This window comes from Atheta coriaria, unplaced genomic scaffold (genome assembly GCF_025399875.1).
Source record: "Atheta coriaria isolate IRGN ID8LTWV9N9 unplaced genomic scaffold, Caltech_Dcor_3.1 hic_scaffold_3_pilon, whole genome shotgun sequence".
NCBI lineage: Eukaryota > Metazoa > Arthropoda > Insecta > Coleoptera > Staphylinidae > Dalotia > Dalotia coriaria.
In genome coordinates, this window is record NW_027045445.1 from 7,898,154 (window position 1) to 7,925,070 (window position 26,917).

Consider the following 26,917-nt stretch of genomic DNA (forward strand, 5'->3'; position numbering starts at 1 on the left):
AGTTTTGTTTTAAATTAGTTTTGTGTGGGGGCTTCCGGCTGCACAATACATTTAAATAAAATATTTTGTTTCATGTTTTGTATAGAAAACATATTTTTTTGCTTCCTTCTTTAAAACGCTACTTTTTCCACGGTTTTTAGACACAAAAAGTGAACTTTAGTCACGGCCGTGACTAAAGTACGTTATTGCGGTGCTTAAAAGTAGTTTCTTATCTTATTTGCAATTATATAAATTATTCTGCACTTAAAAATAAACTAATTGTATAATGAAAAAAACTTTATACTTCTCCTGCAGTAGCAGCAGCACTTTGTTGTTGTTTATTTTAACGCGCGCTCTTGTTACGCGCTTGTTGTTGTTGGTGTATTATTACCCAATGGCGAGAAGGTGCGAAAGTGAAGCCTGAGTGCGAAGCAACAGTTTATTTTAGTGTGCGGTGCGCGCGAACCGAGGAAAATTGCTATCAACTTTTAATTAAATTCATTAAGTGAAGCCTGCCGCCGCCGCCAAGCCACGCGGCGGCTTGCCTTGTTGCGGGCCACGAATGCGTTTAATTGCGCAAAAATGGTGTGCATCAAAATTGCTTGCAATTACACGCGAATTATACGCAAAAATTATTAAAACTCGAAAATGGACAAAGTTTCTAATTGTTATTGTCTTCCCACTACGCCGCGCTTAATTTATTAATCTGCTTGTGGCGCGCATCTCTCGGGGGAGGAGGACATCTGCGCAAATTATTCACTAATTTATATTTCATATTTCACATTGATGGAATTATGTATCGGCGGGCGAATTTCTTAATAGGGCAAGTTTGTAACTGGATTTTCAAGTGAATTAAAGTTACGGTTTTGTTTTAGAAAATTTTAGTTAACTTAATTTATAAATCTTCTTACGGTGGATTCACTTTTTTTTGTCTAGAGGGGAATGTTGTGCTTAAAAATTTGCATTTTTATCGCGTTCGCGTTGTTTTTAAGCTCGGAAAAGTCGCCTGAAATTTTGCACTGTTTTATGCTGAGCTTTTTAATTTTCTTTCTTGTTTCTAGACGCGCAATATATAGTAATGCATATTTATTTCATAAAGCGCCGTTGTCGATTTGCTTTGCGCGCAACCCTTTTTCAATTTGATTTATTTGCTCGTTTCCTGTTTGGCGCCGCGCTTTGCATTAACTTTCGCATTGTGAGTATATTTATAATCCGTGGAAATAAATTGCAATCATCTTTTCATCGACGCGAGCCGGAAAATTGAAACAGAATTGGAAAAAAATCGCGCGAATTTTCTTTTAAATGCGGCGGGGATTTGTCCGGCCGCCGCCGCCGACGACAACGAGGCGGACGGGCGGGCGTGTTGTGTGGTGTGTGCGTGCGTATCTCTATTTAGATTTGTTTAGATTCGCAATTATTTTCTTTCGGTGCGCCAGTTGCGCACAAAGCGCGCAGTTTGTGCAGTTTACGCGTTCGTTTTAATTGCGTATCTTGCGCGCAGAAATGCGGAAAAGCCGGAAAAATCTAAAAACAAAATAAAAAAATGTCGTTGCGCAAAAATGCGAGGGCGAGCGGCGCAATGATAATGGGAATTTAAAAATTTACTGAGTCGCCTTGCAGCTTAACTAAATAACTTCATATATTTTTCTCATTTCTAATTTTTTTTATTTCTAGGAAAATATTTATGACATTTTGCAGTTGTTTCTTTCTGGATTTGTCTTAGTAAGAGAGGGTTTTTAATTTATATCTAGTTATTGACTGCAACTGCAATTCCAGTGAGGGAATTTTTGTATTAACTTTCAATCCTTATTTTACACCCTTCAAGGTAAATTTTTATAACAAAAAGTGGTCTATTTGCTTTTCCATGGCCTAAAATATCTCCATACGAAATTTTATCAAAATCAGTTCAGCGGTTTTTGCGGGAAAGCGGCACAAACACACAAATTCTCTAATTCCTGAGTTGATTTGATGAAATTGATGACAATTTAATTCATAATGTTGATATTTCATCCCGTAAAATTAATTTTTATTACTAACTAGTAAATTATAAAGTTACACTTTAGTAAATTGCACAAAATTCTATTTGTAACTCGTCACCGCATTATTAATGTACATTTGATCTGCAATTGTGCATTTGATGCACGTTTGGTTGCATCTAGTACTACCTTCTTTGGTGTGCTGAATAGCGATGAAACAATTTGTGATGACAAATTGCGAATTTCTATTATCCAAATTTCTGGCTGTTCGCACCATTGGTGTGTGTGGTCATTTGTCAAAGTTGCAAAGTTTCAACCTTGATTTGCTCCACTGCCACACACCACACACTACCTCCACCGACAGCGTGAAGGCATCATTAGAGTTGGTCTTATTTTATTGCGGGCGCCCCTCATATGCTGCTCGCAGCATGAACAGGTGTTGCATAATGACAATTCCGAACGATTCCGGCCGGAAGGAAGGAAGCGTCGCGCGACTGGCGTGACATGACACGTATAAATTGTCGAGCTGTAAACAGGGGGAGCGGATATCTGGAATGACGAGGAAACAATTAGAATTCTCTCGCCGCGCAAAACACGCGAATGTGAATTGCAGCATCAAACTTTATATCGTCCTCTACTGCACTTGAAGGCGATATTATTATGTAAAACGCAAAGTGCGTTACTTACATTTCATTCATAATAAATCCATTTCGTCGCCGGTCCTATTTAAAACCCATTTCTGGTCTTTTTCAGCGCTCGTATTTCCATAGAAAAGTGCATATTCAATTTCGCGTGCGCGCAAATCCACCCCTAATACGCCCGGTTGCCTCGGCGCGGCGCGCAACACAACCGAAAACTCCCATTTGGTCCATCCATCCTTTCGCCTCATCCCAGCGCCCGTTCGCATACATTCAGTCAGTTTACTTTATAATGAAAAATAAATACGCACATGCATGCACACGCACACAGACCAAAATAAATACATGCCCGAAAACATGCGCGCCAGGCGGGCGGCGAGATTTCTGGCCATCGCCGGGATGGATGGAAAGATGAAAAAAATGTGTGTCCCTAAGGCGATTACCTTCGGGCACGCGCGCATGCAAAACGACGAGTGCCAACGAAAATCGACTCGCGCACCACGAAAGAGGATGATAGATATTATTCCGGGGCGCGTTTTCAGATTATTATTTTATTTTTGAGTAAAAAATCAAGGTGCGTTTCTACTACGTGTTTAACATCAATTTTTATATGTGTCAATATATATGGGATAATTTTCTTCCTTAAAAATTAAATAAACCTAACTTTTTTCATCTTACGAGCGTTGTAAGATAAAATTTTTATTTTAAAATAAAAATTTTGTTTCAGGGTGACAATATGATGTCTTGTCCGCTGCCAATCATTCCGGTAATTCAACCGTTGCCATCGCTCAACAGCCAACCTACGGAATATCCCATTCACATAGGAATTAAGGTGAGTTTTCTCTTTCACGTCTCAAAAAATTTTCTTTTTGTGTTAATAAGTCTAAAAATCAAAACGAAGTGAAATTATAAAGTTGGCTTGCATTAAAGCGAAAAGATTAGCCGAAAATTAAAAAGTTTTTCACTGGCCGAGCAAAGTGAGCAGCAAAGCCATCCGCTTTCTTCGCGACAAGCAGAAACACTTCATTTTTTTGCCGCCGGTTTTTGCAGCTTTGCCAACTTTTTACAATTGTGCGCTTTTTTTCTTCGACGACGCGACTGGCGCAAGTGCAAGCTCACTAAATATGTAAATATTATTCTTTTGCTTTTGATTTACTTGGAATTTCGAATTTTTTTCCGCATCATTTCGAAATGTAGATTCACATCGACTAGGAGAAGTAGGAGGCTTGTACGCGACTCATTACGAATTAAAAATTGAATAAATTACGTGATTAAGGCAAGAAAACATGATTTAAAAATAAAAAATACAAACAATGCAAATTTATGATTTACATTTTTGTTATTTTGAGTACAACGCATGAAACTAGATCACTTTACTAATTACTTAAATTTTTAACTAAGAGCAACAAAACTTGCTCGCTGGTTAGTGATCAGAAATTATATGTTACTTGATACTTTTCCGCTCAAGTTCTGCGCAAGTTTAATGTTGGTAATTCTGCAAATGTGTTACATCACCACGCGTATATTGAATCCATTTCTAACACGATTATAACACGAAATTTATCGATGAATATTGCAACCACTGCCGCCGCCGATAATCATAATGAAAATATCTTCTGGGGAAAGTTGAAGTTTTCGCTTCGATAATTAAAGAAAAGTCTCGGGCGCGCTCTTTGACGGCGTACACAAAACTTTGCGAATCGAGCAAGATAATAATATGAGCCCGAAATCCACTGCCGCCGCCGCCGTCGTCGTCGTGTATCAGGTTACACGCTCAGACAGGTTTACAGTTTGCAGTTTACAGTTTATCCCGTATTTTCATGTAAATTATGAACTTGTTGCCGGTTGCGTTCGAGAAAATACACTTTGTTGTGTTTGCCAGCTGCAGATTTCAACTTATTTGTATCTGTGTGTGTGTGTGCGTACACGGGAGAGAAACTTGTGGAAAAATTATCCACAAAGAAAAATAACGAGTAAAAATCACAGGAGTAACCGTATCGCGCGCGCGCACACCGGCAAACTTGAAAGTTGTCTAAAGATCAAAGCCATTTTGCAATTTTCTTCATTTTCTTCTGGTTGGGTTTTAATAACTTTATGCGCCGCCTTACTTTTGCTTATCCGCGCGCCGGTTCTCATCGTCGTGGGGTGTGTGTTTGCATTTGACGTGCAACGCACAAGATGATCTCTCGGCGATTCGAGAATTTTCTCGGATTTGTATATCAAGTAAAGCTTTGATGGTTTGTGGCGAATTAATTATCAAGATTGAGGCGTTAGCTTTGGCGAAAATATTAATGCGATGATGCGCCGCGCCTATTCTGCGTGTACTTTTGGTCCTCTTTGGTCCGCTCTCGAACAAGTATAGATTGCTGGCACGTGCAGGACGCGCGGCTCGTTATCCTTTAGCCATTGTGACAGATGGCCGGTGGGTTGGTTGCTACCTGCTGGGTGCACACGCACGAAAGGATTCTTGTCCTTTTCCCACCCCCGCCCCGCCCGCGCTTCCGACGGACGTGTACACAGCACAACCAAAGGACGCGGCGCGCCTAATTGATGGATGGCCCTGGCATCTATTTAGGTATTTATTTCCATATACCTGCGACTGAAGGCGACTGTCGTTGCTTGTGGCAAAGAAAATTTAAAATCACGAATTGCGCGTCTCTTAATTTTATTTTTATTTCTTCGCTGCTGCAGTTGAATCTTCAATTTTGATGGATTTTCCATTAAAATTTTTCACTCTGGAATGTGTGGCGCGCAATAAATTTCCAATGGCCACCGGTTTTTCTTCATCTCGTTCGGATGCCGTCTTTTCTACCGCTGCTGCTTGCTTTATATATAAATTGATATTTTATGGTCCCAGGGGCTAGGGATTTTTTTGCGCTTCGTATTTCGATCCTAACGCCTTATCTTTTTTTTTTTCGTTGGCTTGTTGTGTTTTTTATTTATTTGCCGGTGCAAAATTTCCACCGCGTCACTATTAGACTGGTGTGCTAGGCGAGACGAGCGAACGTCAAAAGGGATTTTCCTGTGGTTGGAAAATGGTAAAACAAAATGGCGCGCGCCCGGCTCGGACGACGGTAAATAGGAAAATAAGACGAAAAGCCGCGTTAAACCGCGCCGAAAACGGAATTGGATGAGAGGAAATGAAAAATAGAAGTGAAAAAAAATAAAACACAACACTCGAGCCAATCCCACCGGAGCAACAAAGCGCTTGTATTTATTTTCACGATAGAATTTCGAGTTTTAAATAAATTGGCTATTAGTAAAAATATAGGTCAGAAATTTCGTCGCTTTCAATAATTCTGCAATGCGCGCCTGTCGTTTTAATATCAACGCGGAAATTTAATAAGAAGACAACCTGCTGCTTGGCGCAAAAGGTGCTTCTGGTGAGTTGATGATAGCGTTATTGCACTACACAACACACAGGCTCCAAAAAGGTTTCGAGAGTAGTTGAAGTTGAAGCCGAAGTCGATACTCGAAGTGTATACTACCATCGTGTCCTGTCGTGTCCTTCCTTTTGTGCCCGGCCACCACGAGTGTTGTGCGCTCGGCGGGAGTGTAATTCTTCTTTTCTTACCCCCACCACTCCAGCTACTCTTGTGCATGTGGCTGTGGTAAATTTCGATATGAAATTTCCCACTAACCTGCTTATTTATTGAGGAAAATGTAATTTGCTCCTCTTGCGAGTATAAGCCAAGTGCGAGTTGTGTGTGCATCGCTTGCATCCGGGAAATTTGCAGGAAGTGTAGCATCTCAAGTGTTTGCTATCTGTACGATAGTCGGTTATTTGCAGCTCTAAACGTCGTAATCGATGCGAGCGCAAGGTGGCAAGATATTTTTCTCCTTTTTTCCCTTTGCCGGGGTGTTTGAGGATGGGGGAGGGGAATAAATATCGGGTGTGGGAGTGGCAGGATTGCGAGAAAGTCACGTTTAATCGACTGGCGTTCTTGAGTGTTTATGCAATGCTCAAACGAGGGTGATTCTGTTTTTTTTTTTTTTCTATCGAGAATTTATTGGACAAATAATGCTGAAGTAAATTTTTGATTTTTTTTTCTTTGCTGCTGGAGAAAAAAATATTCATTGTGTGGATATTAATTTTAAATTATATTTTGCTTTTCTTTTGTTTAGCATTGTGGAAAAGTTTTCATTGTTGCGCGCGAGCAGTAGGTACATTAGGAATTTTAAATGTTGTCGGCTTGTTGTTGTTGTTTGTTGCCGTTTAGCAAACAAGTTTTTAATGCCTGCGGCGTGTATTTTGTTTTGTGTGCAGTGCGGACGCATACACGTTTCTTTCGTGTTTTGGTGGGCGGCGGCAGCAGTAGCATGGCTTGTCTTCCTCTCGGTTTTCGGCAAATTTCGACTTTGGATTTGCGTGAAAATTGTGGAAAGTTTTGCCGGCAAACTCGGCAAAGTCGCTGGGGAGTTTAAAATTAGGGGCGATTTAGACTACGCTACCGCCTTCGTTTGCGAGTCCTTCGAGGACGATAGCTCACTCACTCGCGACCGACCGAGAGACGGACCCAGCCGAAACGAATGTAATGGCGCGCGCGCGTATGCTGGAAGAGCGCAGAAAGGCGCAGGGAGAGTTTAAAATCGTAGGAAAGCGTCTGCTGGTGGCGGCAACGGAAACGCCAAGACACCTTGCCGAGCAGAACCGAATTCGGTTCGTTTCGGTCTTTTAGATTTTCAGGACTTTCAGGGCGGAAAACGGAAAACATTGGTTTAATCCTTTCGATGCGCGGTATTTGTTCCCCTTTCTGATTTTCTTCCTTCTTTGGTTCAGAAGGGGTGTAAAACAGTCATTAGGTAATTTATAACGCGGCGACAATATTCCTCCCTAATTTTACTGAAAATTTGAATTAAGCGATTCTTTCCGTAAAAGTTTATTTAATCAAAAATCAAATTTCGACATGTACCCTACTACCTGCCAACATATTTAGTACGTTTTCATCCGGCCTCAGAACTCTAGAGATAGGCCAGGGTCCTGCCCGTCTCTAGGACTTGAATTCGAAGCGAGCGCGCCGCTTAGCAAAGCCCTTATCTAATTTCGTCGGATTTAGATTACTAATAATAATCTAATATTGCGTCGACTGGTTGCTGTGTCGGTTGGGGGGCGGCAGGCGGGTGGCGCGGCGCGAGTCTGCTTCCATTTTGCCCTTGCGCCGGCCGGATTACGCGCGCTGTGAGGCTTCGGCCTTTCGTCCTTTCGTCATCGCGCACCGCCGCCGCTTCCTCGCCTTTTGCAGCTTCGAAACTCATTTTGTCCGGGGCGTCCGTCGATTTTACAACCCGTTGTACAAACCTCAACCCCCTTAGCCAGTATTAGGACCATTAAAGGATTTACAGCCGGTTTTGTGTGCTTGCGCGCTTTCTTGTGTCGATAACCAATGATTACGGATTAGAGTCACTGCCACTGCTGCTCGAAAATTATTTAAGGTGCATTCTTTGAGTGCAATTATCTTTTGTATTCGCGCTGCGATTTTATCATGTGAATCATGTGAAGTATATTCGATGAATTTTTTCTCCTGCTGCTGCTGCTACGCTCGAAGAGAGAGAGTGTATAAAGATTGAATGGCGCGCCGCGCGATGCGAAATTGCATTCGAATAATACACCTGTAAATCTGTAATACGCTTCGCGTGTTCGTTTGCGTCGAGGGCGCGCGAGCGCTGCTCTCAATGGGGTCGCGCCGGATCGGATCGGCCGAGGCAAAAGGGTGGTAATGGCGAAATGGGGCGAATGATAAAATTTTATTTTACTGCCGGCGTAAAATACATAACGCGTGTGTATAACACGCTCGAATAATATCGGTAATACTCGAGGCGTCACCCCGTCAAAACCCTCTTCCGGGTTGGAGGGGTGTGGGGAATGAAATCTGGAAAACGTAAATTTACTTTTAGTCTATTCTTGGATAAGTATCTACTTTCTTTCTTTTGAGGAGAAATAGATTAGATTTTGTACATTGACAGGGAAATTTGAGTCAGAATAATGTAGTTTATTATTATTATCATTATTATTTATAGTGGGTAATAAGGGTTGTCTGAAATTGCTTTTAATTAACAATAACTTTGAATGAAGTATCATATTCACTTTATTTTTTCATTTTACATCCTGTTAGTCATATTTATGCAACAAAAAGTAGCATATTTGCTTTATATATAAAACTGTGTTAGTTACATCGCTTATAACTCAAAAACAGCTGGACAGATTTTGATGATCTATGATTTATTGGATTCATCTCTGTCCCGAATAGGAGAATAGTTGTTAAAATATGAAAAATTGTTACCTAAAAGGTGGTAAGTAAGCGATGAAAGTTGATATTGAGATTTTATCATAGTTACAGTTAAATAATTGAATTAGAGATGGCGTTAAGTCCGATTATTTATTTATCTAGAACCATAGAGGCGTCCTTCTTTGCTTGCTGGTATTATCTGTTATCTGTTTGCAAATTTTCGAATTTAATACTTCGCCCGAATGTAACATTTTGATCGGTTTTCAATAAATTGCAATTACAAAACTTGGGCGTTATTGTCACAACTTAGTAAACGCTTCAAAACACATTCACTAATAATTGCAGCTCTCGTTGCGATTTAAACTCATCCATTCTGCGGCAATCCAGCGATAAGTCACTTTATCTCCCGGATAAAGCTCTGCCCCGGCAATAGTGGTCACAATTAATACAACAATTATTATCGACATGTTTTCCGGGGGGCGCGCGCGTGCACGTCGTCAAATTTCCATACGGCGGCGCTGCCTTGTTGTTGGTAGTCGTCCGCGTGGCTGTGCGCGCTTTGCATAATCGTTATAATTATAATAATAATAGATTTTCCGGCGTGCGATCGACGATTGGACGACCGGACGATTGGACGACCGGACGATTATCCGCCCGAACGAATTAATGCACATTGCGCCGTGCATGATGCAGTTCGATGCATTGCGCGCGAGCATAAATGTTGGAATAAACGATGGCGTGTATAAATATTAAATTATGCCTTGTTTGCGCGCGCGACGCGAATCTGTACTAGTGGTGGTGATTAGTAGCACTGGTGCGCATTTCATGGAATAACTAGTAGTTTACCTGCCTGCATCAACTTTGCGCGATAATTGCGCGCCTGTAATTTTATACTAATGTGATAAAATTGACGCTTGAAAGGCTCAATCAGGACAAACGACATTTCGAGTTAATATTACTAGTATTTCAACCATATCAAATTTATTTATTTTCGGGAATTATGTTTATTATTTCACTTTGAAAAAAATAAATTTTATTGTTTATTTCGTGATGATTAATCTTGTGGTAAATACAAAACTCACAGCTACTTAAACAAATACAAAATAATTTTTTCGAAATTTTAAAGGACAGTCGATTAAGATAACAGCGCGAAATACGAAATAAAACTCAGCGAATTTCGAGTTGAGGATGCCAATAGCCCGAAACATGTATACTATATAAAATTATATCTCGTCACGCTAAAATAAATCCCATAAAACGTCCCATTTAACTTGTTTTTTTATTAACGTAGTTATAAATCAGTAGTTATTTACATTTTTGGATTTTTTTTTACAACTTCAATCTTTAAAGCGCGTTTTTCCACGGTTTTGAGATAAAAAGTACTTTAGTCACGCTCCACCCCGTGGACCCCGTTTGCGCCTGCGCAAACATAAATTGTACTCGGTATACTTCAAAAATTTGTTAAATATTTTTCTAATTATTAATAAATATCTGCGTTTTAATAACAGCAGAAATTTGAACATCAAAATATGAATAAATAAATCTTTGCAATTCGATATGTACGGCGCAAAATGCCCACGCTGCAACTTCCCAATTGCACTTAGTTTAATTGCACAGTTTTTTGTAATTGTTGCATTTTCCCAGCGAACAAAACGCACATTTTTGTTAATTAAATTCTAGTTGTATACCACTGCATTCACATTAAAACTTTCAACTGCACTTGTTTTATGCGCGCGCGCCTTTGCCGCTGCGCACTTTATGAAGCTGTTTATAATAAGATTTCTTTTAATTAAAGCTCGTTTTCAATAGCGATGCGGGCGGCGTTCATAATGGGCCGACGGTGCCGATGGGCGATAAAAAGTAATTAAAGCTACACTTGCACTCACCACCACCCACAAACAACACGTTGGAGTTTCTTTCGGCTGTTGGTGGATTAGTTGGGGTTGTGCGTCGTTCGTTCTTGTATCGATGGGCGAGGAAAATGTGCAAACTGTTGCTCCATTGCTCACCGTATTACGCCGAAATAGTCTCGAGTGTTATCGCGTTCGGGGCGCGTCTATTATTTCGGGTTTAATTTGCGCGTGCTTTGCGCCCCGCACAACTACGGTTACGGGAAGTGGTATAAGGTGATAATGATAACATACTTGAAGGTGGAGGTGTTTTGATAGCGTGCTAATTAAAGTTCGTTTAAATTTAGTAATTGCAGTGCAATATTTCTTATATATGCTCAGATAGTTCAGTATTTCTTAAGTTATTATCAATGCGGAAATTTTAAGCAAAATTATCGACAATTCTATATTTTCACTTATATTTTGAACACGGTTATGTGTTTGTTTCGCTTTCACACAGAAACCAATGAATCAGTTTTGATAAATTTTTGTAGAGAGGTATTTTACAATAAGGAAAAGCAAATAGGCTACTTTTTATCGCAAAAATATCATTTGTAGGGTTAAAATAAGGGATGAAAGTTTGTATGGAGATGCAATCATTGTTAAAGTTGCCCAATTTAAATCTAGATGGCGCTAATGTGCATTATTAGCGTATTTTTAGGACACTAAGTAGGATTTATAATAAAATTATAAATAAGCACTCTTAAGGATTAAACGCGAAGCTGATGTTTTCGGTAAAACTCGAGATGTACAAAATTTAATTAAAATTATTGTCTGCCTCAGAATATTTACCTACATAATTATTATTTTTTGAATTTGTATTTTGATGCATGTTGTGTATATGCTGATGGTGGTGGTGGTGGATATTGTAATTAAGCATCAGTTGGATTTTGGTTGCTTTGGAAGCATGATGTACTAGAATGTGTATTGATGTATTCATCCCGCTGTTTTGTTTACATTCGTGTCGGGTGCGGAATCAACAGGCTTAAAGAAGGAAAGCCGGCGGCAGTGGCGGCGGCGGCCGACGAGCAGCACACGCCGATGGCCGGCTGATTAGATCCGACCATTATTGACCGCCCCCGCGCTCGAGCGCGCCACCATTATCGCCCGCTCGGCCCCGAAAGATGATTATCCGTGCTGGTCGCAATCGCCCTCGTTTCTCGCCATTACTTCACTGGCCACTAGTTCATTCTATATATATCTATAGTTGTGTGTCCAACTCAGCACTCGCCTGTTGATACTAGTTTCATGATTGTGTCGTGATTTGAATACGTAATTTTCACAAAGCACAAAAGGAGAAAATAAGAAATTCTTGAGATGAAAAAAATTTAATCAACAGTGTGGTGGTAAAGATTTGTAGTTTAAAGCATTTGTCGAATTAGTTAAGTGTTTTTTTTTTTTATTTTTTCAAATCTTGATTTTGTTGCAAAAGTTGTATTCGCAATGTGCAACATGTTTGAATGTGACTTCTCGACCGAAGCAATTACACTCTGTGCACTGCGCCTGCACAAACGCGTATAAAGCCTTGCGCATCAAATTGTCCTTTCCGTCTATTAGCGATAGCGATAGTCCTGCCGTTCGATGAATGCCGATTGAACGCGCACATCGCTCATACAAATCCGGCCGGTGAATCCAAATACGTGCACTGAAATCCTGAAATCTCCGTTTTGATCATTGCACACACAGCTTTCCATTGCATCTAATAAACACAGCTGTGAGTGAGGTAAACTTTGAATACATTCCGACAACAAAACACTCGCAACATTCCTTGTAATTAGCATAAAAAATATCAAAATCAAAAAATTTGGTTTGGAGGAAAATAAAAATTATAATTATGCGCATGTTTGGCTTGCGATTAAAATGATAATATTTACAATAATCACGTGTGTTTGCGTTGCACGATGATCCTCGAAGCTTCTCAGGCGACGCACACTATCACAATGCGTGTGAGTCTTGATCCTGCTGCGCCCAAAGCTTGTCGGAGATTAGAAAATGTGCTCGCACTTTGATTGTTGCCATGCGGTCGCCAGGATACGCGCCGTGCGCACAGTTACTATCCTTCCGTGTCGGCGGCGTTAATGCGTGTTTGACGCGCGACATTGATCTCCCCCGGCCGCCGCCGCCGCACCACGACAAAAGGGGTGGAAGTGTGTTGTTGTCGATGCACTTTGCCTAGCCCGCCGGATGTATAGACATGCGGATAATGTGGGATAGTCTCGCGCGCGCGCCCGGATAATGCAAGGATTTCGGATATCGGTAAACGTGTGCTGTGTTAACAAAATTTGATTGAAAATGCAAAATTTTGCGTTCGGTTAAATGCCCGTTAAATGCTTGGAAGGATAATTGCATTCGTGTTGTGTTTTGTGTTTTCTAACAATATTAATTTCCGTATGGAGCGCGCGCGCGGCACGACTAAATATTGCAGCGTATTAGATTTCGTGTAATTATCCTGGACGGACTGGAGTGCCAAAGGGCATTTATTCACTCGGATACAATTACATTTTACGTCAATTAATACGGAAAATAGCTGAAATTACCACTGCGTAGTAAATTTATTCATTGAAAACATTTAAAAATAATATCGTTTTAATTGTGGCGAGCGTACACATTGTTTATTCTAATTATAACCAAATTTTTACATCGGGCACATTCCTTGATTATATTTTACTAGCTTTAACCCGCGGCTTCGCTCGCGAATATCTAAAATAATGAAGTTGCTTCTGTACGCGTCTGTAGTCACAGAATAAGTAACAATGAAGTAGAATGGCGGGAAGTTTAAAATGGCTGAAAGTATAGTCTATGGAAGTATAGTGTACAGTCTCCATGGTGTAGTCAATTGGATTTGATGTTGACGTAGCTGTCGGTAATACAGTGTGATAATACAGTGTGATGGTACTATAGTACTTAGGTTTGAGCTTCATTGCTGGAATGCTAGATGGCGTTAAAGTAGTCAAATAGCCAGATGCAGAGGTATTATTGGCTAAACTATTTCTTTATTTTATTTAAAAAATAATTTTTTTATTAAATAAAAGGTAGCCTATAACTATTCGGGGACCACTAAGAATATGTGTACAAATTTTCATGATGATCGGTTAAGTAGTTTTTGCGTCAAAGTGTAACAAACATCAGGACTTTCGCATTTATAATATTAGTGGGGATTTAAAAAATATATCAAACAGTATATCATCTTATTTTCTTAAATTTTAGTTTTTTTTAACTAAGTTCTAATATTATTTGAGGAAATCAATTTGGAGAGTGTCAGCGAAGACGTGTTGCCGGGTGGGGTTGTGGAACAGTGCGATAATTACAATTGTTAATTAATATGCTATCGCCACGCCATGAGGAGACGACACGTGTGTTGTTGGCGGCGTTTTGGTAGCGCGGGTAGATGCTTTGTGTGTGTGGGTGGGTGTGTTTGGCTGTGCGCGTACTTCCGTGCGCGTTCTGCGCAATTAATTATTTCGCCTCTAATTAGCCCGCAATCGACTCGGCTGGCGGCCGGAAATCTCAAAATCTGCATCTGTTGCAATCAGCGTTTCAAAGTACATATGCGCGTGGTGTTATCATTGAATGCTCCAATGGTGGAATTCTGGAATTGAAATTGAGATATTCGTGTGCGCTTGTTATTGTATTAGCAAGTTTCTTTGACATCGGCTTAGGGAATTATTTGTTACTAAAAAATATCCAAAGGAAGATTTATTTTGGAGTTAATTAAACGTTCTCTCGACTGTTTCTTGTTTTTCTCTTCTCTTTTTTGCTATTTTTAACGTTTAATCATGAGTTTTTGAGGCGCAAGCTCCACCCCGTGTCTAAAACTCATGACTAAAGTACTTAACTCACGGTTTTGGCCGTCCGTGGGTAAAGTACCACTTTTTGTGTCTCAAAACCGTGGAAAATCTGTTTTAAAGTTTTAATGGTCGAAGTAAAAAAATATTTTTAAATTACATCCAGGTCAAGCCATCTGCTTCTTCAAGCCTAAAAAAAGGTTTAGACACTTTTTAATATATTATTCTGGTCTTATTATATGAATAATGATGTAAGACTGTGTAACATAACGAGTTATTAATTAATATCAGCACCAAACGCAATTTCTTTCTCTGCAAAAAGGATTCTTTGCGCTCGAACTGCACTAATGAATTCGTTAATTTTGTAAATTCGTGATTCGTTAATGCGATGCGATTTTAATGAGGATTCTTCACTCAGAGTCTATGCCTCTACTGCTGTTGCCCGCGCGCCGCTGGTTCGTTGTTCGTGCAGAGATATCTTCTATTGTTGGTCTGGTTTCAGTTTGTCGGTTCATTATATTCGTAATGTAATAATTGTGATTGTGATTTCTTCGCGTGTCTCGTCTTCTGGTGCATTACCTGCGCGTTTGCATGTCGTGTGTGCGCGCGCGGGTTTCCATTCAATAATTTCCCCGTTCGTAATTGTCTAGCTTCAGCTCGGCGCGGAGTGAGTACATGCGAGTTGATTATATTTAGTTAATTACGAGTTGTCTGACCGACTCTCGACGTTCCTACGCTCTCGTGTTTTCTTCAAGTGTGTGTGGAATGGCAGCGGCAGGAAATGTAAAGAGTCGCGCTAGCTTGGAAATCACGATGCGGAACGATGAATGGTTGGAATTCATTTTGTGTACAATTAACAAGTGTATTAGAAGATTTTTTTTCTTTTAAGAAAAATGTTTTTTAGTGATATTGTTTATTGTTTAAAATATTGTATGAATTTGTGGGGTGTTTTGTAGACGCGCGCAGCACCCTCTGTGTGCTCAACTCGCGCGCGACCCCGTTTCGCGGCGTTTTCGCACAGGTGCGTCGGAGTAGGTGGGTAGGCCAACCCATTCGTCCTGGTGGTATTGCTGCCGGGCGGCCATCGGTACAAGCGTGCGCGTCGTCGCCGCCACCGCCGCCGCCGCTCACTCTTTTGCTCTCCCACTCTCGCCTCACCTGCCGCTCGTAATGCGCCCCTTCTCGACACATGCGCACGCCGACGCTGGCGCTGGTTGCGTCTCTGTTTGCCCGCCGCTCGCGGGCCTTCTCACGGGAGTCGTGTGGGGCCTTGCTCGCGCCGTGTCGCCGCTCGCCGCGATCAGTCCGGGCGAGATAGCCAGCGAGTGCGGCGGTCCCCACACACATCTCACTACCACGCCATATATTACTCACACTCTCAACTCAAACTCAATCTCCTCACAGCTCCTTTCTCCAGGACCGAAATATCTCGAACATCCCTCACCGACCACCCCTCACTCGTGTGCGTTCGTGCGTGCTTTGTAAATTTTTGAGCAAAACCGAAAAAAATAAATAAAAAACAGCAAACCGTGGTGAAACTGGCTGCGCAACAACTAATAAACTGCTACAATCATTGATAAAACTGCTTTGATAATCAGATAAATATCGAAATATTCTTGGATACTGTCTAGCACTGTGTCTGTCGTCGTCGTGTCTTGTCGTCTTGCAACAGAAACGCAAAATTTCATTTCTCACTTTCGATCGTCTTCTCAGGCTGACTGAAAAAGTGTGTGTGTGCTGAAACCAAACATAAATTTAAAAAAAAAAACATAACAAACAAACAAGGTAACAAAATCAAATTAAATTAATTAATTTCTCTACGATCGAGAAACAAGCTACATTTTTATACCAAAAAAAAAACACATTTCACACAGCAAGAAGAAGAAGCTCGCGGAAAAAAACACACACACAACATAATTTAAAGAAATATATTTATAAATTGTTCCTTTGAGTACAAAACAAAAAAAGAAAAACAAGAAAAGTAACATATATATATTTTGTATTTTTGCAAATTGTTGTTTGCAAAAATTATTGACGAAATTTTCGTTGCGAATTTTAACGACGACGCAAGACGCGAGACCAGCGCAAGTCTTGTCTGTCCAAGAATCAAATTGACAATCATCCAATCGTAGCGAATAGAGAATATAATAATAAATATATTACCTAGGTAAATAAATTATTGTTTAGGATATATTAATAACTAGCATAAAATAACTAAGCGTAAGTGAATATCAATCAAATCAATCAATCAATCCGATGCGTGTGATAGATACAATCATATTTTAACAATTACATAGATTTAATAGGCGGGCTAAGCAAGGATAAGTAAGTAATTATTTAGGCGTAATTATATCGATACAGTTGGGAAAGTTGCGAGGCGGAATTTCGTGCGTGAAGATCAAAGATTAAGGATAGAGATAAAGAAGACCGTCCCTTTTGGATATTATATAACTTAAGTAATCCGTTAAGTAAACTAACTCGCACCCAAGTCAATTGCAGTAAGTAATATCAAAAAAAATCATAAAGAAAATAAATTGACAATCAATCAATCTGAGAATTACATTTTGGAAGAAAATAATAATTCGACAATCAAGCGAAACAAACGTGGTTGTGTTAAGGAAATAACTAATAAGTCAGTATTACTAGAGTTAAGTGAAAAGCTGCAAGTACCTAAGAGAGACGTGCGCACCGCTGGCTAGATCGGTAGCAAAGTTGGTTGCCTACACACTTGATACATATCGTGAGCAGTTAGTAGTTGGTAGTTGTTGTTGGTAGCTAGGCAGGACGCGGAGCCGGTTTGATTGTGAAGCAATTAAGATCGCAGCCATAGCGATTGCGAACGAGACGAGCGTGCCGGGCGTGTACTGGTACCATCATCACCAGCACACGCTGCCGCCGGTGTCGCCGCCCGCAGCCGCCCCCGCGCTGAATTACTACGCAAAGTACGCGCACGAACCGCAAGACCTGGTCGCCACCACGTATTACCTGAACGCACCCCCCGCCTCCGCTTCCTCCGCCGCCGCCGCCGCAGCGGTCGTCGCTGCCGCCCACCAGCAGCACCAGGCCGCGCTCGCCGCCGCCGCAGCAGCCGGCGCGCCGTACGTGGTGCCGCTGTGTCCGGCGCTGGTGCCGTGCCCCGTCACTGACCACCTGCAGCAGCAGCAGCAGCAGCAACAACCACAGCCGGTGCAGGGCCACCAGCAGCAGCAGGCAGCCGCGCTTTTTGCTGCCGCAGCCGCTTCCGCCGCCGCGCATCACCAGCAGCCGCCGCACGCGCAGAGTTGTCTTTGCGGTCAATGCGCGTCGCATATGTACGCCGCCGCTAATCAGCTGATCGTGAACCGCTGCTTCACGGAGATCAATTACTTTCACGACGCCGCCACGGCCGCCTGCGCTGCCGCCGCCGTCAACAGTCAGGCCGCTTCGCCGGAGAAACATCAGCAAATCATCGCGTACGATATGGTAAGCCCGATTTGTTTTCAATTTCTGTCGTCGAGTGTAATTTGTGTGTGGTACGTGCTCGATGAGTAGTACGTGCGCCACGTTGCTGGTGGGAAAGTTGGGAAACAAGGGCGCTCAACAAGTGCATTTATTACGTTACGCGCGTCGCGACGCCAAGCGCCGGCGTTCGTACGCACGTTTTGTGCTCGACAGAAAAAAAAAACACGCGTGTTTGCAATTTATTCACACCAAGTGATGAACTCGCGCGAAACAAATTGATACGATATTAATGCCACCAAAAAAAAAAACGCATATTTTCCAGATTTATTATTATCCTTCTGCTAGAGAGAAGAATTGCGTCTGTTTCGTAAGAATAGAATTTTCTATCAGTTTTATTCATGTCCTGCGTCCGTTTTTCGGTGATTTAACATTCGCGAGCTGTTCTTTTTTTTCTTCGCTTTGTTGTCTTTTATATCTCTGCGCGCGGCGCGGTGCAGTCCGGAGTCCTTTTTCGAATCGTTTTTGATCTCGGCGCGCAGACGGAGAGAACGCCGAGCGATTTCTGGAAACAATGATTTCCCAAACGTATTTTTCTCGCAACTCTCGACGAGCAAAAGTGGAAAAAAAATGAAGCGAAGGAAACAAGCCCCGGAAAAGGAGAACCCTTCTTAGCGTGGTCGTCGTCGGGGCGCACAGCGCGCAGGAATTGCGATTTTATTTTTAATGAGCGCACATGAATCGCAATAAATTTCTTTCAACTTGCGGGATGGAAGGGAATTGGAATTAAACTTGTTAATTTCAATAAGATTCACTTTTATATTATTCTTCATCTTTGATTTGCTGGAAAATTGTGTGGTGTAATGCTGGATGGATGGGAAGGAGGAGGCAATTGCTTTGCGTGAACTTGAACTTCAACTTGAACTCGCAAGACTTTGCACTCGGCGTAATCTTGCGATTGCGATCGTTTTACTGGCGCGCAATGTGTGCAATTCTCTCCTCCTCGCCTAGCAGCTAGCTAGAGGAGTTGAACGCGCGCGCGGCGGGCTCCAGCCGTTGACTTCCTAAGGCGACCAACTCTCGAGAAAACTGGTTGCACAATCGCCGCCTCGGCCGGGCACACAGATGCAGAATGCGCCAAATAGACGAAGAATAGATTCTCGCGTGCATCTCCTCGCAGCACCGCAGAGTCCAATCACCGGATGAATGAACTTTGCATTATTTGCATTGATGCATTGAACTATCTCACAGACTCTGACTGCGACTTTCAATCTCTAACATCACTTTCAGCATTAACTGCATTTGAAGCCAAGTTTTGATTCTCCTCTTCGTCTTCTCCTCGGGTCTAAACAAGTTATGAGGAATTGTCAGAAGAAGTGTAAGATGTTTTCTTTGTATGTTGTGTTGGGTTGTTGGTCATTGTCGATACCACCGCGCGCATAGTGTTTATGTGATACCGTGACGCGTAGGTTCTTGCACTCGGTGTGCGCATTGAGTGCATCATCATTACATCTCGCGTGTGTGCTTTCCTTGTTTTTCTTGTTCTTCTCGTTGTGCCGGCCGCGCGCTGTGGTCCGTTCTGGTCTAGCTGGTCTAGCACAACGCCGAGCGCATTACGCGTGTATCGTAGAGCAAGCAACTCTTTCAAGGTCGCGGGCGCCGCGCATACCGCGGCGTCTTCTGCTGGTTCTTCTTCTTCTTCTCTTCGTCTTCTGCTTCACCACCATCGAGGACGCGCTCCTCTTGTTCTATTTCTCGTTACTTTTACTCCTCGTACACCTCGCCGGTCTTGAGGCAGTTGTTGAAGCAGTTGCGGCAGTTTCTTCGCGGTGGTAAACCGATCAGGTCGCGCATAGTATACCTTCTTCCTTCGCGCGGCGTCTCTTCACAACTTGAGCTTTAACTTTCAACGGCTTCAAGTTTTATTTATTGTGCTGCATTTCTTTTTGATTATTTGTGTCATCACTTGGAATTATCTGAAACTTTTCCAAAGTTTTCAAGCTTTTAATCAACTTGATCATTACAGAGTGAGTATGTCAAAATTTATTTTCATTTGTAAATGCTAGTCAATTTATGCTAAACAAAAGTTTGACGTTTTTAACATTTAGCCGCCTGTAACATAATCAATTTGATGGTTGTTGGTGCGCGTTGCGTCTCTAACAGCTTTGCTGCGCCAAAGCTTCTTCTTGTCTCTTGTGTTGCGCTGTATTGGTGGGCGCGATTTTCCCGTCTTCACAGATTTAGTTATCATCGAAGCCCCCGACGCGAGATGCTTTAATATTTAAACTGTTGAAAGCGCGCGCGCACGGCGCCTCCACCATCCACGCGAAACCGGCGGTGGCGGCAACGCGCGGCGATAATGTAACGCCAGTCGGGTCGATTAATAATTCCCTTTGCGTCTTTTGTGCGCGCCATGCACGCGCGCGTCTTTTGAGTCGGTGCATTAGCGAATTTGTCTTCTTTTGTAGCGCACGGATTTATGTTTTCGGCTATGTAAGTCGTCAAAAAGAATTTGTGCACTCATATTCGAGATATTAACAATATATTGCAATGTAGAAAAGTATTTTCTGAATCATATAGATTTCAACTATCATTTCTTGAAAAACAAAAGTGAAAAAGAAGAAATTGATTATTTCTGCGATTGTGACATTGATAGTAAAACATTTAAAATCAATTTTAACTCGTTTCTTGCGTTAGTATCATTTGATGTTTACAATAACGTGCTAAAAATTATTATTTTTTTCCGTATTTTCAATGAACTTGCCTTATTTTATGTTGAAGGTCACAATTTGGTATGCGTAAAACTTCATTTTCGGTTACGAAACCGACCGAAATTACGCTTCGTAACTTTTATATATATATATTTTCTTGTGTGTGTGAATAGCGTAGCCTTGAATGAACGAGTTGATTCGTTTCTGTTTCTTTTTTGTGATTCGGTAGTACAATTCTCGCGGTTTGTTGACTTTGTGACTTTGGGCCACTTCCTGCTTCTCTTCTCTCGCCACCGTCACGTCACCTTCTCGCACGGTGCGCGTGGTAATTACTTATATTTTATAATATTCCCCATCTAATACAAGTTTTAGTCGTTTGTCTACTCGACGAAGTCGCTACGGTTAATTTAAACGAACAGAAAAAAATCTACATGTTATATAAAAGAATATAAAAGCATAATTAATGCGTTACAATTAAGTCCTGCGTCTATTGTTCGCACGGGAACAACCGCAACCGACGTTTGAGGAAGAAGACGAAGAAGAAGATTCGTGCGTATGCGCTGTGGAGTTCATTCACGTTCGTTCACTTTGGACTTTGCAAAGCGTAACGCGTTCGGCAAAGCCTTAGAAAATCGCAGATTCAAAACAATCGAAAAATTATACGAAAATATTAAATGGACGTGTGTGCGCTTTTTGACGACAACGAAATTTACATCTACAACAAGTACTCAGTTAATTAAATTCCGAGCACATTTGCTCAATTTATTTTGTTTAGGTTGTTGTAGTTTTTTCTGCTCTTGTTTTTTATTTTTATTTTCAAAGTCGTGACTCTATTTCGTGCGCTCGTCGAAGCGTGGCGCGCATCTAAACCACCGACGACGAACGCCCGAACGCGACTAATTAAAACGAGTGTGCGCATCGCATCGCGCTATTGTTTAATTATCTGGCCGAGGTGGAATTATTAATGTGGAGCAAAGAATAAGTGCGCGTGTTTGCGAGCGCGCGCTTTTATGGTGTTTTTATTTTAATGAGCGTTATTGTGTTTGCTGCGTGTGTTTCACATGGCAGGGCACACTACACACCACCCCGCAGTTTGTTGCTCTTGAGAAGTTAATTGCAGTTATATATTTACATCATTTAATTAAAATTTAGAACGTAGAATCTCAAATTTAGAATTTTAAAAATTATTTAATTGAAACTTGAAAAGTTTGGCAAATTTTGATTTTTAAATATTTGTAGTCCAAAGAAAGTTCGAAAGATGAGCCAGGGTCGTGACTAAAGTACTTTATTATAGCATTTCTCTTTTTAACATAAAATTGAGAAATTTATGAGCGGGCTGTGGCTCATGTTAGATTGGTTGATGAAACAAAAAGTAATTAGTAATTAAGTAAGTAATTACTACGTTTAAAATTCTATACTACAAATCTAGTAATAACTATTTATTCTTTTCGTTGAAGATGCGAAAATGTGAAACCAATACGTCGTGACTTATGAAGAGTGACGCGCACGCTGCGCGCAATAAAACAACAATAAAATCCAAAAATACGAAACGGAAATAGCACGCCGCACTTGCGTTTTAACAGTTTTCTCTTGCGCTGCAACAGCTCACTCACAATGCATTGCGCAACAGCGCGTTGTTTGCCTTTAGTAAATCACAATTTCGACGTTAAATGCAGCTCTAAATAACGCGATGCGATGCTACAACAAAGCTGAAGAATGTAAGCTTTTTATTTCTCGTGAGATGTAGACATGAGCCAGTTTACGAGGGTGATTAAATGTTTAAAAGTTTGGAAACTTACCGATATATGTATGCATTGCGCATGCGCGAATGTGTTACTACGAATAAGCACCAATTTGCTTTCATAGTTCTGCGTATATGAATATTTGGCGCAATGAAAGCGGAAATATTCGGAAAATGACGCTGAAAGGACACAGAAACTTTTGGTCATTTTGGCTAATTTGGAAAGTTTCCGGAAATTATTGCCGGAAAGTAAGTGAGTAGATAGGTAGTACCTACTTACAAGTTTGACTTTATTAGTTATTTAGTAAATTATTTCGTAAATAAAATAAATCTCAACACGACTTGTACTTAACTGGAGCAGCATAACTTTATCAACTCAACTATAAGTTAGCTCAAGTTTTGAATCAAGTTGTGTGGAAATTTTAACTTTGCAACTTGGAAATTTAATCCTCTTTCGCGATACACACTTTAATTTTAACGGCGCATATCGCACAAATAGCTAAATGCGTTATTGTACTCGTATTTATTTAAAACGCAGACACCAGCAATATATAGATAAATTGTCGGTAGTTGTATATTTGAAGGGTGGTTACCAGCGCTCGCGAATCGATATCGGCAAGCGCGGCGGCGGCGGCGGCGTGTGCAGGTGTATTATTTTAATGGAATGTAGCGAGCAGGCGGCGGCAATATTGAGTAAAATTGAGTAGTTGAGCGACGCCACTGCCGCCTCTGGGGGGTGGGTTTTGCTGCGAGCCGATAATGGCACTGTGCGTACATTGCGATGCGACGCGCCGCGGCGAGTGCCTAGGAATATAGATATTGTAATGAAATAAAGTTGAAAGTAGATGCTATTGTGTGTGGCGGCGGCGGTGGGTGATGGTGGCGTTGTGGCATGCGAGTAATTTATTATTTATATTGAAAATATGAAAATAGGAAATAAACGCAACGTGAAGGGACATAATGCAGGTATTATATTTAATAAAATATGTGTACATTTTCCGAAAACATATTTTTTCGTCTTTTACTTTAATGCGCCTGTTTTTTCACGGGTATTAGAGTTAATGCCGTGACTAAAGTACTTTATTAACGGGCTTTAGTCACGGGGTGGAGTTTACGCATGCGCATTTGACAAAGACTCCCGTTTAGCCACTGGATACTTAATATACAATTTTTGTTTGTTATTTGTTACATTTGTTGGTTTGAACTTGGTGGTTATTTTAGGCAGCGTTTTGTTTCCTACGATTGGATATGCTTAAAGTTCTCGGGTGGTTGCATTGTGCGAAATTACACAATTTGATTGTTTCTGATTGTTTTCTCGGCTTGCCGACTGAAATCACATTCGAAGCTTTCGACGCTGCGTTTTGTTTGTGTTTACCTCGCGTACTGCGCGGCGCTCGTCGGCGTCGTCGTTGTTGTTTGGACAAACTATACGACACATACATTTAAACATACATATATGCACACGCGTGCATCATCCCTTCTGTGTACGACTGAACATCGCATTTGACGCTAGAATATTTTGTAGTCGCGTGCAATGCAGTTTACGGCGAGTTTGCTTCGGGGGGGTGGCGCGCAAAACTCATATTAGTGCTATTAGCGCAGCAGGAGCAGCAGCAGAGAATAGAAATGAAGTGATAGAAGTGAAGAGTCGGGCGCGCACGGCTCGCGAATGCTGAAAGATAATTTCATTTTGCGCTGCGCTTGCCATATGTTGTCTTTTGCTTCCTCTTAGTGTAATGTTTGCATGCAACAAACATCAACACACGCGGATATACAGTCAATTTAAGTTTGACTACTTTTTGAAATCTTTAACGCAGACTACTAATAGTTGGTGGTGATTTTATTTGATTTTAAAGATTTTAGTTGTGATTTATTGTGAGAACACATTGTATGTTGGTAGTTGTATGAAAAGCTGAATCTGTGGAATTCTATCAGTTGTTTCAATGCTCGTTGCGAAGCACTTTGCACAAGCCCTGCGCCGTTGAAAATGTAAAACTTGTGCTTGGGGCTTAGATTGGTGCGCGCAGATTGTCGGCGAAAACTCGGTGAAAGCCCCGCCAACTCTTCGACGCGCAAAAAGCGCGTACACCACATATCAAAATCCTTGTTAAATTTTTTTTCGTGTTCCACTTGTACCTACATAGTACATACATAAAAGGCATCAATATCGCAATCGGAATAATACCTGCATAAATATAAATTCTACATACGAGTATGCATACTTGTACTTACAAGTAGTTTGCGGATTATGAAATGTTTGTACATTTTTTTTATTGTGCATATTTTATACTAGTATGCAGATGCAAGGTGTGTGAAGAGATGTTAAGCGATCACATTAGACGCACGAGCATACCAGCGGAATTGTTGCTCGCTGCTATTGTTGGCGTCCATATCGCACTCACACGGTCGCGGCGCATGAGAAAAGTCCTTTTATGCTGCGCAAGGCTACAATTGCGCTTTGATCTTGACTTGACTCTTTTGCGCGCGCTCTATGTATGTATGGAGTTGCATTCTAGGCATCCTCTTCGAGATGCAATTTTAATTTTAATTTGAAAAGCGCTTTTTGTTGTCGCCGACCGACAGATGCTAGGTGGGATTTGGAACGATCGGCGACCAGTTGGTGTCTTGGTGCTTATTGCAAACTATAGAAATGCGAGTTTTTTCTTGGTTTTATTTATAAAGAATGTGAAATAAGTGGAAAAAATAAGTGGTATAGATGTATTAATTCATGGAGAAGATCTTAATTCATATTTAACTGAATATTGTTGATTTGTATGTTTGTTGCTCTTTCACGCAAAAACTACTGAAGGAATATTGATGAAACTTTAAAATTACATAGATTATTTATTAAATTAGTGGATAGGTTATGTTTTGTCGCAAAAATTTAACTGGAAGTGCGTAAATTTGGGCATGAAAGTTATCAAGAAGTTTCTATCATCCTCATAGTATCATCATTCACCTTGAGATGGCTCAAAAGTTGCTTTCTTTCATTTATACAAAAAATGAGAACAAAGTAATTAGTAATTTAGTCATGGACAGAAGTTTCCCATTATTATAATATTTAATAGATGGACGAGCTTGTCTTTATGTCCATAAACTTGTTTCTGGCGTATGTCTCCCTCTTGGCCGAACATAAATTTAACACCGATGTATGTTTGATGATTTGATTTGATTTCGCGCCGCCGTCGCTGTTGTGTGTGTTTGCACGGCGTGCGCCACACATATCCGGGCCGGATTAATGGCGGCCGCCATTATTTGTCCTTCTTATTTTATTGCCGCCGCCGTCGAAGCCGCACGCTGGCTGGCGTATTTGCATATTTGCTTTATTTCCTTAGCGGGGCGCGAAGCGTGCGTATGGGAATGTTTGCGCTACCAATCGACGAAAGTTCGCGCTCGCCGCGGTTTATTTTATTTCGAGCAAACACCGAGTTTATGTTATAATAATTTCGTGTGTTTAGCGTTCCACACACACACACAATCACATTCATATGCATACAGAAGATGTACACAGTCATAACATACGGTAATAAATTAATTTCTTGTTAGTTTTGCACTAGAGAGATAAAATGCCGCATTGAATTGAATTGAGAAGTGAATGAAAATGAAATGAAATTCGTTTCTAGCACACTTACTACCAACGAAGTCGGGCTTTGTGTCTCGTGCGGTGCGATCGATGGATGTTTACGCGTAATTGGCATTTAATGTAAATGTAATTACGCGCGCGTATGTTTAGCTCTTGGCCTTGAAGAGTTCTTTGTACTCTGGGCGTTGACTTTACCTAGCGCCGAGATTGTCAGCGTGTAATCATTTGAAATATGATGACAATGATGAGATAAACTCACTGTGTAACTTCCGTGGTAATTTTACCACAGCCGAAATTTCATAATGTACAAATGTTTTTTATGTCTTCGTTTGTTAATGATTGTAACCATCTAACAAAAATTTTTTTTGTTTCAGGTGAGTTCATTCGTCTACATGTTGAAAACTTTGCATCATTGGTAATGGTAATATTATAAATCGATTATTTTGCGTGAATTGAGTATAGACTTAAGTGCAATGTGCGATTGTGCGCAAGTGTGTTAACCCTTCTGGTTGAGAAGACAGGATGGCCTTCGAGTTAACTTGGCTTGGTCGTTTTATAAACACATACAACGCATGGGTATGCAGAAATGTAAAAAAGTTACATTTTGCAACCAATGCAATGATTTTGAATTTTGATTAATTATCTTATAATAAGCCTTTGGCGATGACATTTTTGACTATATATAATTTGATAGATTAGGGTCACAATTTTCCTCCGTTTGGCGTTGGTTTTGCAGCGATTTGATAAAGGATAACGATGTGACATTTCACAATGCTTAGAATTTAAAAAGCCGATTTCAGCCGGTAAGACGGTTTTGACCTTGACGCTTGTGGGGCCTTGATGTTTCTTGATTGGTCGTTTGAATTCAATGACTTGGACGCGCTGCGCGCGGTTGTCTTGTCGTCTTGCGATCGTTCAAGATCGACTACGAGTGGTTGTGGTTATGAACT

At 41.0% G+C, this 26,917-nt stretch overlaps 1 protein-coding gene across 9 annotated transcripts in view; it reads left to right on the top strand.

Annotated features, from left to right (window-relative positions):
- Positions 1-26,917, top strand: part of heph (polypyrimidine tract-binding protein 1 heph) — a 110,729-nt gene that overhangs the window by 58,046 nt on the left and 25,766 nt on the right. For 7 of the 9 annotated variants that reach the window (XM_065299478.1, XM_065299475.1, XM_065299474.1 and 4 more), the window contains one exon: positions 3,321-3,425. In XM_065299478.1, the coding sequence (XP_065155550.1) occupies positions 3,330-3,425 (96 nt within the window). In that variant the 5' untranslated portion in view covers positions 3,321-3,329. Of the gene's footprint in view, positions 1-3,320; positions 3,426-15,771; positions 17,957-19,763; positions 19,960-26,917 lie in introns of those variants that run through there. The other 2 variants (XM_065299472.1, XM_065299480.1) reach the window with 2 other exon arrangements.